This window comes from Panulirus ornatus, chromosome 66 (assembly GCF_036320965.1).
Source record: "Panulirus ornatus isolate Po-2019 chromosome 66, ASM3632096v1, whole genome shotgun sequence".
In the NCBI taxonomy this organism is placed as follows: Eukaryota; Metazoa; Arthropoda; class Malacostraca; order Decapoda; family Palinuridae; genus Panulirus; species Panulirus ornatus.
Window position 1 is genome coordinate 6845606 of NC_092289.1, and position 19297 is coordinate 6864902.

Consider the following 19297-nt stretch of genomic DNA (forward strand, 5'->3'; position numbering starts at 1 on the left):
CCGGTACCGTACCACGGGGGACCAGGGACACCAGGTACCGTACCACGGGGGACCAGGGACACCCGGTACAATACAACGGGGGACCAGGGACACCCGGTATCGTACCACGGGGGACCTGGGACACCCGGTACCGTACCACGGGGGACCAGGGACACCCGGTACAATACAACGGGGGACCAGGGACACCCGGTATCGTACCACGGGGGACTGGGACACCCGGTACCGTACCACGGGGGACCAGAGACACCAGGTACCCGTACCACGGGGGACCAGGGACACCCGGTACAATACAACGGGGGACCAGGGACAAGAGGTACCGTACCACGGGGGACCAGGGACACCCGGTACAATACAACGGGGGACCAGGGACACCGGTACCGTACCACGGGGGACTGGGACACCCGGTACCGTACCACGGGGGACCAGGGACAAGAGGTACCGTACCACGGGGGACCAGGGACAGTACCACGGGGGACCAGGGACACCGGTACCGTACCACGGGGGACTGGGACACCCGGTACCGTACCACGGGGGACTGGGACACCCGGTACCGTACCACGGGGGACCAGGGACAGTACCACGGGGGACCAGGGACAGTACCACGGGGGACCTGGGACACCCGGTACCGTACCACGGGGGACTGGGACACCCGGTACCGTACCACGGGGGACTCGGGACACCCGCCCCCCCCCCCCCCCCATTACATAATACAAGTCACATATATATTTGAGGGGGGAAGGGGGAATAGGCACACACGTACGTACATACACGGACACAAACACGTACACATGATGCACACACTCACGCGCGCGTGCGCGTACATCCAAAAAAAAAAATATAGGAGAGAGAGAGAGAGAGAGAGAGAGAGAGAGAGAGAGAGAGAGAGAGAGAGAGAGAGAGAGAGACACGTGGTGTGCCACACCTGACCTACATTCAGGTCAGGGACTTGTGGCGCGCGGGGGGTCGATGACCTGAGGATGTCCTCGTACGGCGACCTGTGACCTGAGGGTCGTTGACCCAGTCCTACAGCGGTCACTAACGACCCTTCTCAAGGATAATGACCTGACCTGAGGTCACCAATAAAATCTCTTCTTGTCCCAAGGAAAACATGACCTTGACCTTACAACAATCATGACCCCCCAGCCCAGCCCAGGTCACATGATGACCAGGTCATCTCCGTGACGATGCATTTGACCCTTCTCTAACCACCTGACCCGTAGAGAGGTCAGGTCAAACGCCAGACGTGTTGAGGGCGAAGGTGGAGACAGGCTTTGACCTGACCCCCTGAATGGTACAGTCATGGCGGGAGTGTAGCGAAGATGTGGGTGTAGTGAAGATGAGTGTGATGACGTCATCGTCCGTAGATAAGATGAGGGTGAGTGATAGTGAGGAACGAGATACGATGATGGTGAGTGATAATGAGCGAGACATGATAGTGAGTGATAATGAGGAGCGAGACGATGATAACGAGTGATAATGAGGAGCGAGACATTACGATAGTGAGTAATAATGAGGAGCAAGGCATAATGATAGTGATAATGAGGAGCGAGACATGAGTGATAATGAGGAGCGAGACATAATGATAGTGATAATGAGGAGCGAGACATGAGTGATAATGAGGAGCGAGACATAATGATAGTGATAATGAGGAGCGAGACATGAGTGATAATGAGGAACAAGGCATAATGATAGCGATAATGAGGAGCGAGACATGAGTGATAATGAGGAGCGAGACATAATGATAGTGTCAATGAGGAACGAGACATAATGACAGTGATAATGAGGAGCGAGACATCCTCATAATACAATCAGCTGATGGAGTGGACAGCCACATGTGATGACCAGGAGGTGACCTTGTCTGCCGAGGTCACCTCCTGGCCTTGACCCCCCCTAAACGTGAGGGGGGTCACTGGAGCGTGGTGACCAACACCCCCCCTCCCCCCCCCCTCTCCCACCTGGGGGGGTGGTGAAGGGGTCACAAGGGCGTCGTAATCGCCACAACAACTTCTTAAAAACACCCTTATGTCAAGTGCACACCTCCGCCATTACCCAGACCGCGGAGGGAGCGCCTGTGTGTCTATGTGTGCGCGTCACGGAACACTGACTGGTACTGTACACCTCAAGAGGGGGGGGTGAGGTCGTACACGTACAAACGGACGGTAGAACACGTACATGCACACTGACCTGTTCATGTTCTCTAAATTGTTCTTCTCGTCTTCTCTGCATCTCCTGCTCCTTCAACTGTAATGTAAGAAGAGAGAGAAAAATCCCTTAGCTGGACGAGCCACCATGCAGACCCCCTCCTGGAACAGCTCTGTGCATCAAGAGAAATTCTTTCTTTGTAAGTCAGTCAATTTTTCTTCTTTAGTAAAAAAAAAAAAAAAATAAAATAACCACTTCAAGAACCACATGAACAGCAATCAAATAAGAGAAAGAGAGAGAGAACTTATGTTATACAAGATGTCTCTGTCATCATTTGGGCATACACGCAAGTTCAAGTTAGAACAGTATTAATATTCTTTAAGTTAGAACAGTATTATTAGTTTATAAGTTAGAACAGTATCATTAGTTTATAAGTAACTGCAAAAGTATGGAGTGAGGCGCTTATGGAAACGCTGCATTGAGAGAGAAAGAGAAAGAGTGAGCTATCTTCTCTTTTTTTTTTTGGAGGTGGTGATCATTACGTGTTTTGAGGGAGTGTGTGTGTGGTTGGTGTATGTGGGGTGTGAGGAGGAGGGCGGGCGCGGAGGAGGAGGAGGAGGAGGGAGTAGCGCCCCGCTCGGGGGGAGAGGAGGAGGCTGTCGGAGGAGGCAAGCATGCGGAGGGGGGGTTTTGAGGGGAGGGAGGGACTTACCCGCTCTATAGCTTCTTGGAGACCCGAGTCCCGGACCGGGCCGGAGGAGCCGGGGGTGCCAGGCGCCGAGGCGGAGACGAAGGCGGCATTAGAGTGGCTGCTGGAGTGTGAGTGACTGGTGTGTGAGTGACTGGAGTGGGAACCCCGGGAGGAGGCTGGGGAAGAGTAGCCGGGCAGCATGACCAGCGGCGTAGTACTCAGGCCAGGTTCACCGTAGTTCTGCAGGGGAGCATGGGGGCATGCAGGGTTACGTTCTCATGCAGGGCAGGGCAGGGGCCGGGGCAACGGACGGGGCAACAAGAGGGCCGGGGCCCGGGGCAACAGCGGGGAGGGGGAGGCAGAGGGCCGGGGCAACACTAACACTGGGCTACACACACACACACACTCACAGTCTCTTGTACACTGTATACAACACACGACGGGTCGTCACACCCGACCATGACGGACCGTCACACCCGACCACGACGGACCGTCACACCCGACCACGACGGACCGTCACACCCGACCACGACGGACCGTCACACCCGACCATGACGGACCGTCACACCAGGAGCACCGACTACGACGGACCGTCACACTATAGAACACAGGACACCATCAGACATCAGTGGCTGTCGAGGTCCACAGATGTCAACGACTGAAAAGCATTGTCTTAAACATTAACCTGACTTCAGATGGAGACATCAAGGACCATCTGCCACATGGGGACATCAAGGACCATCTGCCACGTGGAGACATCAAGGACCATCTGCCACGTGGAGACATCAAGGACCATCTGCCACATGGAGACATCAAGGACCATCTGCCACATGGGGACATCATGGACCACCTGCCACATGGAGACATCAAGGACCATCTGCCACATGGAGACATCAAGGACCATCTGCCACATGGGGACATCAAGGACCATCTGCCACGTGGAGACATCAAGGACCATCTGCCACATGGAGACATCAAGGACCATCTGCCACATGGAGACATCAAGGACCATCTGCCACGTGGAGACATCAAGGACCATCTGCCACATGACACCAGAGGCTACCTCGGGCGACATGACACCAGGGTCTATCTTGATCCATATGACACCAGGGACTATCTTGATCCACATGACACTAAGGGACTATCTTGATCCATATGACACCAGGGACTATCTTGATCCACATGACACTAAGGGACTATCTTGATCCATATGACACCAAGGGACTATCTTGATCCATATAACACCAGGGGGCTATCTTGAACCTTATGACACCAGGGACTATCTTGATCCATAAGACACCAGGGACTATCTTGATCCATATGACACTAAGGGACTATCTTGATCCATATGACACTAAGGGACTATCTTGATCCATATGACACTAAGGGACTATCTTGATCCATATGACACCAAGGGACTATCTTGAACCATATGACGCCAAGGGACTATCTTGATCCTTATGACACCAGTGGCTATCTTGATACATATGACACCAAGGGACTATCTTGATCCAAACAACAAATGACTATCGTGAACCATATGACAAAAAGGGACTATCTTGATTCAAATGACACCAAGGGGCTATCTTGAACCATATGACACCGAAACCATCTTGATTCAAATGACACCAAGGGGCTATCTTGAACCACATGACACCAAGGAACTATCAAGAACTATATGTCACCAAGGGACTATGTTGAACCACATGACACCAAGGGATTATCTTGAACCATATGATGACACCATTGGGTTATCTTGAACCACATGACACTATGGGTCTATCTTGAACTATATGACACCAAGGGGTTATATTGAACCATATGACACAAGGGAATATCTCGAACCATATGACACCAAGAAATTATCTTGAACCGTATGACACCAAGGGACTATCTTGAACCATTGACATCAAGGGGCTATCTTAACCATATGACACCAAAGGGCTATCTTGAACTAAATGACACCAAAGGGCTATCTTGAACCATTTGACATAAGGGGCTATCTTGAACCATATGACACCAAGGGACTATCTTGAACCATATGACACCAAGGGATTATCTTGAACCATATGACACCAAGGGACTATCTTGAACCATATGACACCAAGGGACTATCTTGAACCATATGACACCAAGGGATTATCTTGAACCATATGACACCAAGGGACTATCTTGAACCATATGACACCAAGGGACTATCTCGAACCATATGACACCAAGGGATTATCTTGAACCATATGACACCAAGGAACTATATTGAACCAAATGACACCAAGGGACTGTCTTGAATCAAATGACACCAAGGAACTATATTGAACCAAATGACACCAAGGGACTATCTTGAACCATATGACACCAAGGAACTCTATTGAACCAAATGACACCAAGGGACTGTCTTGAATCAAATGACACCAAGGGGTTAACTTGAACCATATGACACCAAGGGACTATATTGAACCATATGACACCAAGGAGCTATCTTGAACCATATGACACCAAGTGACTATCTTGAACCATTGACATCAAGGGGCTAACTTGAACTATATGACACCAAGGGGCTATCTTGAACCATATGACACCAAGGGACTATCTTGAACTATATGACACCAAGGGGTTTTCTTGAACCATATGACACCAAGGGACTATCTTAAACCATATGACACCAAGGGGCTATCTTGAACCATTGACATCAAGGGGCTATCTTGAACCATATGACACCAAGGGGCTATCTTGAACCATATGACACCAAGGGACTACCTTGAACCATATGACACCAAGGGACTGTCTTGAACCATATGACACCAAGGGACTATCTTGAACCATATGACACCAAGGGATTATCTTGAACCGTATGACACCGAGGGACTATCTTGAACCATATGACACCAAGGGACTATCTTGAACCATATGACACCAAGGGATTATCTTGAACTATATGACACCAAGGAACTATATTGAACCAAATGACACCAAGGGACTGTCTTGAATCAATGACACCAAGGAACTATATTGAACCAAATGACACCACGGGACTATCTTGAACCATATGACACCAAGGAACTCTATTGAACCAAATGACACCAAGGGACTGTCTTGAATCAAATGACACCAAGGGGTTAACTTGAACCATATGACACCAAGGGACTATATTGAACCATATGACCAAGGAGCTATCTTGAACCATATGACACCAAGGGACTATCTTGAACCATTGACAACAAGGGGCTATCTTGAACCATATGACACCAAGGGGCTATCTTGAACCATATGACACCAAGGGACTATCTTGAACTATATGACACCAAGGGGTTTTCTTGAACCATATGACACCAAGGGACTATCTTGAACCATATGACACCAAGGGGCTACCTTGAACCATTGACATCAAGGGGCTATCTTGAACCATATGACACCAAAGGGCTATCTTGAACCATATGACACCAAGGGACTATCTTGAACCATATGACACCAAGGAACTATCTTGAACCATTGACATCAAGGGGCTATCTTGAACCAAATGACACCTAGGGACTATCTTGAACCATTGACATCAAGGGGCTATCTTGAACCATATGACACCAAGCCAAGGGGCTATCTTGAACCATAGGACACCAAGGGACTATCTTGAACCATATGACACCAAGGGGCTATCTTGAACCATATGACACCAAGGGAATGTCTTAAACCATATGACACCAAGGGAATATCTTGAACCATATGACACCAAGGGAATATCTTGAACCATATGACAACAAGGGACTACCTTGAACCGTATGACACCAAAGGAATATCTTGAACCACATGACACCAAGATGCTATCTTGAACCACATGACACCAAGGGAATATCTTGAACCATATGACACCAAGGGGCTATCTTGAACCATATGACACCGAGGGAATGTCTTGAATTAAATAACACCAAGGTGTTAACTTGAACCATATGACACCAATGGATTATCTTGAACCATATGACACCAAGGGACTATCATGAACCATATGACACCAAGGGGCTATCTTGAACCATATGACACCAAGGGACTATCTTGAACCATATGACACCAAGGGGCTATCTTGAACCATATGACACCAAGGGGCTATCTTGAACCATATGACACCATATGACACCAAGGGATGATCTTGAACCATATGACACCAAGGGGCTATCTTGAACCATATGACACCAAGGAATCTTGAACCATATGAACACCAAGGAGTCATCTTGAACATATGACACCAAGGGGACTATCTTGAACCATATGACATCAAGGGGCTATCTTGAACCATATGACAGCCAAGGAATTCTTTAAACCATCACACCAAAGGGGAATATCTTGAACCATATGACACCCAAGGGAATATCTTGAACCATATAACAACAAAGCGGACTACCTTGAACCGTAGGAACACCTAAGGAATATCTTGAACCATATGACACCAAGGGGCTATCTTGAACCATATGACACCAAGGGATTATCTTGAACCATATGACACCAAGGGGCTATCTTGAACCATATGACACCAAGGGAATCTTGAACCATATGACACCAAGGAGTCATCTTGAACCATATGACACCAAGGGACTATCTTGAACCATATGACACCAAGGAGTCATCTTGAACCATATGACACCAAGGGATTATCTTGAACCATATGACACCAAGGGGCTACGTTGAACCATATGACACCAAGGGACTATCTTGAACCATATGACGCCAAGGAGTCATCTTGAACCATATGACACCAAGGGACTATCTTGAACCATATGACACCAAGGCGTCATCTTGAATCATATGACACCAAGGCGTCATCTTGAACCATATGACACCAAGGGATTATCTTGAACCATATGACACCATACGGCTAGAATGGGACATCAATAACATTAACAATCAACAAGAAGCAAAGATCAGAACATTATGTGACCAGAAGAAGTTTATTATGACACACAGGGTGACATTCCAGCCTGAGACAGACCATGGGTTACGAACAACACACACACACACACACACACACACACACACACACATACACACACACACACACACACACACACACACACACACACACACATACACACACGAACCTCGACAGAGACAGGGGGGCCAGTGACACCAGTTGCACTGCCTGTTCACTGCAGGGCAACTGTGGCTGGCTGTGACTGGCAGGGTGAAGGTGTGTGTGTCCACACAGCAGAGGGGGAGGCAAGCCGCCCCTCCCCTGGCCACAGTGAGAGGTGTAGGAGGCCACACGACACCCAGACTGGGACAAGCTAACACCGGAGTGGAGGAAGGTCTATAACACGAGCCTGGTGTTAACAACCTAACACCAGGTCAACAGGTCCAAGGATCACTCACCAGGTCAGGTCACCTGAAACTTAACTGAACAGATAAAAGAATAATCAAATTGTCAAGTTCAGTTCCCGGAGAACGCCCATATATATATATATATATATATATATATATATATATATATATATATATATATATATATATATATATATATATATATATTCCCATGAGTCCACGGGGAAAATGAAACACGATAAATTCCCAAGTGCACTTTCGTGTAATAATCACATCATCAGGGGAGACAAGAGAGAAATATAACAGTCAGTTGATATACATCGAAGAGACGAAGCTAGGACGCCATTTGGACAACCACATGTTTACCAAATGGCGTCCTAGCTTCGTCTCTTCCATGTATATCAACTCACTGTTATATTTCTCTCTTGTGTCTCCCCTGATGATGTGATTATTACACGAAAGTGCACTTGGGAACTTATCGTGTTTCATATTCCCCGTGGACTCATAGGAATATCTTGATCACGCGCAAAATTGTGATTCTTTCCAATATACATATATATATACAGACGCACACACACACAGACACAGACACACAGACATACAGAGACACAGGCACACAACCCATCACCCGCTGGGCCGTCCCATGAGCAGCAGCAGCAGCAGCAGCAGCACCGCCCACCACCACCACCGCCCCGTCTGCAGGGTAACCAACCAGCTCCTGCGTCAGGCCCCCGCCAAGCACCAACTACAGTGTCAAGGTCAACCTCAATGGTTGTGTGTCGTCGCTCTCCAGGCTCAATGTAAACTCATGTCATCCTTCATCTTAAACTGACAGTTTTTTTTTTTTTAATTTTCCAAAAGAAGGAACAGAGAATTGGGCCAGGTGAGGGTATTCCCTCAAAGGCCCAGTCCTCTGTTCTTAATGCTACCTCGCTAACGCGGGAAATGGCGAATAGTTTAAAAGAAAGAAAGAAAGAATATTTTTTTATTTTTTTTTTTTCAAACTATTCGCCATTTCCCGCATTAGCGAGGTAGCGTTAGGAACAGAGGACTGGGCCTTTGAGGGAATACCCTCACCTGGCCCAATTCTCTGTTCCTTCTTTTGGAAAAAAAAAAAAAAAAAAGAAAAACGAGAGAAAGAATATATATATATATATATATATATATATATATATATATATATATACATATATATATACATTCGTCTCAATCAAAATTAATGACTAATGATTAATTACCCAATTACAGTAGACCTGAGAGCGAACGACACATTATGAATAATCTGGTGACCAAATGAAAAAAAAATTGGGTTTTTATGACTAAAAAAAACACACACAAACCAAAAAATCAATAATTTGTCACCGACATTCAATAATAAACAAGAAATAATTTATAACTTGACATGAATCATGATAAAAAATTTGGTACATTACAAAATGAGACAATATAATGCTCAGGCAATACTGGTTAATTTATTATATAGAGAGCTTAATATTAAGACTTGGATGGACGACTAGAACAACCAGATTATAATTAGGTTAGCCAATGATTCAGTAGCAATAAAGAATAGGCAGGAATTGGGATTAATACAACCATCTGTTGTAGATTGGACTGATATATCTGTGGAAAGCAGATGTAACTGATGGTTACCCCCTTTTTACTGGGGATATATGATGGGGTAATATATTAACCCTTCCGGGGTAATTGAGTGTCAGTGGTGGTAAATAGAAGGGAGGAAGAGAGGGAGGCCATGACGGCTGGGAGGGGTGGCTGGCCGCCGACCCCTTGCCAGACGTGTGTGATGCACACGCCCGCGGGCCAACAAGGAGCCAGCTAAACCACGAGCCAACTCCTAACACTCAAAAGGGAAACATGACATTTAACCACCCCCCCGCCGCCGCCCGCCGCCCCTCCAACTTAGCTAACTCTTCTTCAAGCACTTAGAACACTTAGTATGCTAGGATCTAACCCGCTGCCTCCCCCCCTCACACGGGGGGGGGGGGGAGACGCTGTGCAAAATATGAAACTAAGTAAGGTCACAAAATATATATATACAGAAACCAAATGTAATGTTTTTCATGGGAGAATTATTTTTAAAAATCTACAGTTTCATAATTATGATGGCATTAGAACTATGAGAACTATACACAAGGTAAGCTATCCATTTATATATATATATATATATATATACATTAGTGTACTGTAGGATTCGAACTTGTACACACAACATCGAAAACTTAATGCATGAGGGGGAGGTTGGTAGGTCAGGTGGAGGAGGGAGGGAGGGAGGGGAAAAGAAGGGGACAGACTAACCTAAATCTCCAACATAGCTGAGTCTGGCCATTCAATATTAGGATGAATCCCACTTACTCACCCTTGGCACGTTATTCAAGTTATGCGTCAGTCTGTTCTTATTGTTTTTCGAGGTCCCGGACGACCGTTTCAGATCCCGTTTCAGCGTCTTTAGGAACTTTCCGATACCAAGTTTCTTCTTGCTGTTCCCGCCTCGGGTCACGTCTGAAAGAGAAAACGGTCGTCATTGGAACACACCATAGAAAACGACCCAGTCTGGGGAGCCTTCAATATTGAAGGGGAAGCCAAACTAAATTTGCCTTACTAACTTGCTATTAGTTTCTTCAGTCTTTGAACCTTCTTTTAGTAGGCTTATTTTGTCACCTGACCTGAAGAAGATGTTTTCTTCTTCTCACCTGACCTGAAAAAGAATCTTTCTTCTTCTCAATATCGTTTTCTCTTTCTAAACAGTTAAAATACAAACTGTCAAACATCCATCAGATCAAATTATACACATAATCACCTTTAGTTTCCCCTCAAACGACCATCTCATTTACGGCACATCTCTCCTGATGACCTGATCAACTTTAACCTCTCACGAAGATCATATTCTAAAAGTAGAAACATTATACTATTACTACTATTACTACTACTACTACTATTACTACTACTACTACTACTACTACTACTACTTCATATAATTACTATTACTACTACTAATAATACAGACACGTAAGAACAATATGGACGAATGGTTCAGGAATGGTCTGAGGTGGGGGAAGGGGTTGAGTGGTACAGTCTGAGGCTGGGGTCATGCGATAGCTTCGAGACGTAGGGCAGCGGCCCTCCTGACGGAGGAGGAAGGTATGGGACTGTTTACCACATCCAGGAAAGAAGTCCACTGTGACAGATGTGGGTCGTAGTTGAGGTCGTCCACGAGAGGTGGGTGAGTGACTGCTAGGTTAGGGGGGTGTTTAATGTGGTGGGAGGAGGAGGAGGAGGAGGATGAGGAGGAGGAGGAAGAGGAAGAGGAAGAGGAGGAGGAGGAGGAGTTGAGTGAGGGGGATAGATAACAGGGGGGTTTTATGGGGGTACCCGGTGAGAGGGGAATCAGTTGCTGTTTGCACATGACACAGTCCTGGTGGCAGACTCCAGAGAGAGAGAGAGAGAGAGAGAGAGAGAGAGAGAGAGAGAGAGAGAGAGAGAGAGAGAGAGAGAGAGAGAGAGAGAGAGATTCCAGGGTGAGTCTGGGTGGGGTTGGGAAGGGCCTGAGAGGGGACGTGGACGCTGATGGTACCACGACGACCGAGGCGAGTCATAGGGTGGATGAGGGGGCTAAGGTTCTGGGTGCACTGAGGAATGTGTGGGAGGTGAGGACAGTGTCTATCAGGGCCAAGATGGCTATGTGCAAGGGCATGGGGAGGAGTCTTGGGCCCTGGACACAAAGAGAAAACGGGAGATGGTGGTTGTATGAAGGCCTGAACACAGGATAGAATGAAATGGCGAATGTGGTATATGGGGGATGGTTGGCGAGGCGCTCTTGGTGGGCTGACCCATGGGATAGGAAGTGAACAAGGTGAACCACGGAATAGCCTGTTACACTTGGTTAAGTATATATGACAGTTAGTGGGAGGATGTGAGTGAAGCGGGCCCATTGTTCCTTTGTTCCCGACGCTACCACGCTATGACCAGGAAAACAAATAATAATAATAACAATAATAATGATAATAATAATAATAATAATAATAATAACAACAAAATCAGCACACATGGAGACCTGGACGTAAACACAGCCAAGCAAAATTCATGTTCAGGTACTGGGGGGATGGTACATTATCCCCCAGACCATGGTCCAGGTACTGGGGGATGGTGCATTATCCCCCAGACCATGGTCCAGGTACTGGGGAGATGGTACATTATCCCCCAGACCATGGTCCAGGTACTGGGGAGATGGTACATTATCCCGGAGGAGACAGTGTGGTGGTGGTGGAGGAGGCCGTGTTGTGGTGGTGGCTGGTGGAGGTCTCCTGGTATAATGCTTGCATGATGAAGTTCACAACCAAACTGCACGGTAGAACACACAAGTTTTGTGCCACATTTCATGAATTAGAAGCCACGCTAATATTCCTCCCCCCCCATGCAACACTCTCACACAGACATGACGCCAATATTTCCCCCCATGCAACACTCTCCCTGGCCATCTATCTGGGACAGATTGTCTCCCTCGCCCATCTATCTGGGACAGATTGTCTCCCTCGCCCATCTATCTGGGACAGATTGTCTCCCTCGCCCATCTATCTGGGACAGATTGTCTCCCTCGCCCATCTATCTGGGACAGATCTTCTCCCTCGCCCATCTATCTGGGATAGATTGTCTCCCTCGCCCATCTATCTGGGACAGAATGTCTCCCTCGCCCATCTATCTATTTCTTCCCCATCATCAAGGAAAGTGAAGGTAATTTCCCACGAAGCCATTATCTTATTTTTCCCCTTCATTGTCAACAACCTTAGCATCATAATACAGGAGGAGAGAGAGGCAGACACACCTACACCTTCCGATGGGTAAGGCAAACAGGTAAATTGTACTTGGCAAACAACTATGGAGGCGCAAACAAACATGATTAGCCGTTGACACTAAGATAAGTGTCTATCAGGTCTATTATCATTGTCTTATCTATTGACAGAACGATAGACATATTCTTATCGCACTATATCAGCGCCCGCGTGCATTGGATGCGAGTCCAAGTGATCTCCGCTCAGTTGAGGCCGCTCTCCACCTTCCCAGGGTTCGATCCCCCTGACCCATGGTGCATGTGGACGTCTTCATCATATCTATGGTCCTGCCTCGAACCCCTTCCTCATGTGGACGTCTTCACCATATCTATGGTCCTGCCTCGAACCCCTTCCCCATGTGGACGTCTTCATCATATCTATGGTCCTGCCTCGAACCCCTACCCCCATGTGGACGTCTTCATCATATCTATGGTCCTGCCTCGAACCCCTTCCCCATGTGGACGTCTTCATCATATCTATGGTCCTGCCTCGAACCCCTTCCCCCATGTGGACGTCTTCATCATATCTATGGTCCTCCCTCGAACCCCTTCCCCCATGTGGATGTCTTCACCATATCTATGGTCCTGCCTCGAACCCCTTCCCCCATGTGGACGTCTTCATCATATCTATGGTCCTGCCTCGAACCCCTACCCCCATGTGGACGTCTTCACCATATCTATGGTCCTGCCTCGAACTCCTACCCCCATGTGGACGTCTTCATCATATCTATGGTCCTGCCTCGAACCCCTTCCCCCATGTGGACGTCTTCACCATATCTATGGTCCTGCCTCGAACCCCTACCCCCATGTGGACGTCTTCATCATATCTATGGTCCTGCCTCGAACCCCTTCCCCAATGATAAAGTAATTTTCGAAATGGGCTTTCTGTCTACGTACGATCAACCACAACCAATTCTTAGTTCGGGGAGAATAATGATCTTTGTTGCTCATCTCTGTACTCTTAATTTTTTTTCCATTCTGTGTTTCTGTCATTTATAATAAACAGGATGACCCCAAGGTGAACTTTTAGCATTCAAGGTGGAGGAACATACCAATATATCATAAAGTATTGATCTCTCTCTCTCATGTATGAGTTCCATAGTTTTCGACCAATGAAACACTGGAATTAGGTTGGCTCTTCACCATCTGTCTTCGTACTATCCTTACTCAACTTTACGTTACCGGAGATTACGACACCCATTGTCATATTTACTTCATTTATCTCCTCTGTAGCTACGCAGGATTCCCTGCAACATCTTGCCTACACACGCAGCCAGAGCCCAGTCCTTAATATATATATATATATATATATATATATATATATATATATATATATATATATATATATATATATATATTATAGTTGGAAAGGATCACAATTTTGCGCGTGATCAAGTATATTCCTATGAGTCCACGGGGAAAATGAAACACGATAAGTTCCCAAGTGCACTTTCGTGTAATAATCACACACACACACACACACACACACAAATATATATATATATATATATATATATATATATATATATATATATATATATATATATATATATATATATATATATATTATACATATATTGACCTTTCTCTTCATTGCCGGAAACCCCGCTCAGTTGTCTTAATGACCCTGAAGTTTGATAATAATACTCTCAGTTACCTTAATTACCCTGAAGTGTACATCACACTCAGGTGTCTTAATGACCCTGAAGTTATCATCCCTGAGGGTCAACAACATACTAAGTCATCATCCCCGAGGGTCAATACCATACTCAGTTATCATCCGAGGGTCAATACCACACTCAGTTATCATCCTGAGGGTCAATACCACACTCAGTTATCATCCTGAGGGTCAATACCACACTCAGTCATCATCCTGAGGGTCAATACCACACTCAGTCATCATCCTGAGGGTCAATACCACACTCAGTCATCATCCTGAGGGTCAATACCACACTCAGTCATCATCCTGAGGGTCAATACCACACTCAGTCATCATCCCTGAGGGTCAATACCACACTCAGTCATCATCCTGAGGGTCAATACCACACTCAGTCATCATCCTGAGGGTCAATACCACACTCAGTCATCATCCTGAGGGTCAATACCACACTCAGTCATCATCCTGAGGGTCAATACCACACTCAGTCATCATCCCTGAGGGTCAATACCACACTCAGTCATCATCCTGAGGGTCAATACCACACTCAGTCATCATCCTGAGGGTCAATACCACACTCAGTCATCATCCCTGAGGGTCAATACCACACTCAGTTATCATCCCTGAGGGTCAATACCACACTCAGTCATCATCCCTGAGGGTCAATACCACACTCAGTCATCATCCTGAGGGTCAATACCACACTCAGTCATCATCCTGAGGGTCAATACCACACTCAGTCATCATCCTGAGGGTCAATACCACACTCAGTCATCATCCCTGAGGGTCAATACCACACTCAGTCATCATCCCTGAGGGTCAATACCACACTCAGTCATCATCCTGAGGGTCAATACCACACTCAGTCATCATCCCTGAGGGTCAATACCACACTCAGTCATCATCCTGAGGGTCAATACCACACTCAGTCATCATCCTGAGGGTCAATACCACACTCAGTCATCATCCTGAGGGTCAATACCACACTCAGTCATCATCCTGAGGGTCAATACCACACTCAGTCATCATCCTGAGGGTCAATACCACACTCAGTCATCATCCTGAGGGTCAATACCACACTCAGTCATCATCCTGAGGGTCAATACCACACTCAGTCATCATCCCTGAGGGTCAATACCACACTCAGTCATCATCCCTGAGGGTCAATACCACACTCAGTCATCATCCCTGAGGGTCAATACCACACTCAGTCATCATCCCTGAGGGTCAATACCACACTCAGTCATCATCCCTGAGGGTCAATACCACACTCAGTCATCATCCTGAGGGTCAATACCACACTCAGTCATCATCCCTGAGGGTCAATACCACACTCAGTCATCATCCTGAGGGTCAATACCACACTCAGTCATCATCCCTGAGGGTCAATACCACACTCAGTCATCATCCTGAGGGTCAATACCACACTCAGTCATCATCCCTGAGGGTCAATACCACACTCAGTCATCATCCTGAGGGTCAATACCACACTCAGTCATCATCCCTGAGGGTCAATACCACACTCAGTCATCATCCTGAGGGTCAATACCACACTCAGTCATCATCCTGAGGGTCAATACCACACTCAGTCATCATCCCTGAGGGTCAATACCACACTCAGTCATCATCCTGAGGGTCAATACCACACTCAGTCATCATCCTGAGGGTCAATACCACACTCAGTCATCATCCTGAGGGTCAATACCACACTCAGTCATCATCCCTGAGGGTCAATACCACACTCAGTCATCATCCCTGAGGGTCAATACCACACTCAGTCATCATCCTGAGGGTCAATACCACACTCAGTCATCATCCTGAGGGTCAATACCACACTCAGTCATCATCCTGAGGGTCAATACCACACTCAGTCATCATCCCTGAGGGTCAATACCACACTCAGTCATCATCCTGAGGGTCAATACCACACTCAGTCATCATCCCTGAGGGTCAATACCACACTCAGTCATCATCCCTGAGGGTCAATACCACACTCAGTCATCATCCTGAGGGTCAATACCACACTCAGTCATCATCCCTGAGGGTCAATACCACACTCAGTCATCATCCCTGAGGGTCAATACCACACTCAGTCATCATCCTGAGGGTCAATACCACACTCAGTCATCATCCCTGAGGGTCAATACCACACTCAGTCATCATCCTGAGGGTCAATACCACACTCAGTCATCATCCCTGAGGGTCAATACCACACTCAGTCATCATCCCTGAGGGTCAATACCACACTCAGTCATCATCCCTGAGGGTCAATACCACACTCAGTCATCATCCCTGAGGGTCAATACCACACTCAGTCATCATCCTGAGGGTCAATACCACACTCAGTCATCATCCTGAGGGTCAATACCACACTCAGTCATCATCCCTGAGGGTCAATACCACACTCAGTCATCATCCCTGAGGGTCAATACCACACTCAGTCATCATCCGAGGGTCAATACCACACTCAGTCATCATCCCTGAGGGTCAATACCACACTCAGTCATCATCCCTGAGGGTCAATACCACACTCAGTCATCATCCCTGAGGGTCAATACCACACTCAGTCATCATCCCTGAGGGTCAATACCACACTCAGTCATCATCCTGAGGGTCAATACCACACTCAGTCATCATCCTGAGGGTCAATACCACACTCAGTCATCATCCCTGAGGGTCAATACCACACTCAGTCATCATCCTGAGGGTCAATACCACACTCAGTCATCATCCTGAGGGTCAATACCACACTCAGTCATCATCCTGAGGGTCAATACCACACTCAGTCATCATCCCTGAGGGTCAATACCACACTCAGTCATCATCCCTGAGGGTCAATACCACACTCAGTCATCATCCTGAGGGTCAATACCACACTCAGTCATCATCCTGAGGGTCAATACCACACTCAGTCATCATCCCTGAGGGTCAATACCACACTCAGTCATCATCCTGAGGGTCAATACCACACTCAGTCATCATCCCTGAGGGTCAATACCACACTCAGTCATCATCCCTGAGGGTCAATACCACACTCAGTCATCATCCCTGAGGGTCAATACCACACTCAGTCATCATCCTGAGGGTCAATACCACACTCAGTCATCATCCCTGAGGGTCAATACCACACTCAGTCATCATCCCTGAGGGTCAATACCACACTCAGTCATCATCCCTGAGGGTCAATACCACACTCAGTCATCATCCCTGAGGGTCAATACCACACTCAGTCATCATCCTGAGGGTCAATACCACACTCAGTCATCATCCCTGAGGGTCAATACCACACTCAGTCATCATCCTGAGGGTCAATACCACACTCAGTCATCATCCCTGAGGGTCAATACCACACTCAGTCATCATCCCTGAGGGTCAATACCACACTCAGTCATCATCCCTGAGGGTCAATACCACACTCAGTCATCATCCTGAGGGTCAATACCACACTCAGTCATCATCCCTGAGGGTCAATACCACACTCAGTCATCATCCTGAGGGTCAATACCACACTCAGTCATCATCCCTGAGGGTCAATACCACACTCAGTCATCATCCTGAGGGTCAATACCACACTCAGTCATCATCCTGAGGGTCAATACCACACTCAGTCATCATCCCTGAGGGTCAATACCACACTCAGTCATCATCCTGAGGGTCAATACCACACTCAGTCATCATCCCTGAGGGTCAATACCACACTCAGTCATCATCCTGAGGGTCAATACCACACTCAGTCATCATCCCTGAGGGTCAATACCACACTCAGTCATCATCCCTGAGGGTCAATACCACACTCAGTCATCATCCTGAGGGTCAATACCACACTCAGTCATCATCCTGAGGGTCAATACCACACTCAGTCATCATCCCTGAGGGTCAATACCACACTCAGTCATCATCCTGAGGGTCAATACCACACTCAGTCATCATCCTGAGGGTCAATACCACACTCAGTCATCATCCCTGAGGGTCAATACCACACTCAGTCATCATCCTGAGGGTCAATACCACACTCAGTCATCATCCTGAGGGTCAATACCACACTCAGTCATCATCCTGAGGGTCAATACCACACTCAGTCATCATCCTGAGGGTCAATACCACACTCAGTCATCATCCTGAGGGTCAATACCACACTCAGTCATCATCCCTGAGGGTCAATACCACACTCAGTCATCATCCTGAGGGTCAATACCACACTCAGTCATCATCCTGAGGGTCAATACCACACTCAGTCATCATCCTGAGGGTCAATACCACACTCAGTCATCATCCTGAGGGTCAATACCACACTCAGTCATCATCCTGAGGGTCAATACCACACTCAGTCATCATCCTGAGGGTCAATACCACACTCAGTCATCATCCTGAGGGTCAATACCACACTCAGTCATCATCCTGAGGGTCAATACCACACTCAGTCATCATCCTGAGGGTCAATACCACACTCAGTCATCATCCTGAGGGTCAATACCACACTCAGTCATCATCCTGAGGGTCAATACCACACTCAGTCATCATCCTGAGGGTCAATACCACACTCAGTCATCATCCTGAGGGTCAATACCACACTCAGTCATCATCCTGAGGGTCAATACCACACTCAGTCATCATCCTGAGGGTCAATACCACACTCAGTCATCATCCTGAGGGTCAATAC

At 47.1% G+C, this 19297-nt stretch overlaps 1 protein-coding gene across 1 annotated transcript in view; it reads right to left on the minus strand.

Moving 5' to 3' along the window:
• Positions 1-11056, minus strand: part of LOC139746755 (uncharacterized) — a 287885-nt gene extending 276829 nt beyond the window's left edge. Inside the window, exons 1-4 of the mRNA XM_071658259.1 lie at positions 10987-11056; positions 10512-10654; positions 2855-3073; positions 2185-2241 (exon numbers count right to left, since the gene is read on the minus strand). Coding sequence (XP_071514360.1) covers positions 2185-2241; positions 2855-3073; positions 10512-10654; positions 10987-11056 — 489 coding nt within the window. The remainder of the gene's footprint in view (positions 1-2184; positions 2242-2854; positions 3074-10511; positions 10655-10986) is intronic.
• Between the last annotated feature and the right edge of the window lie 8241 nt (positions 11057-19297).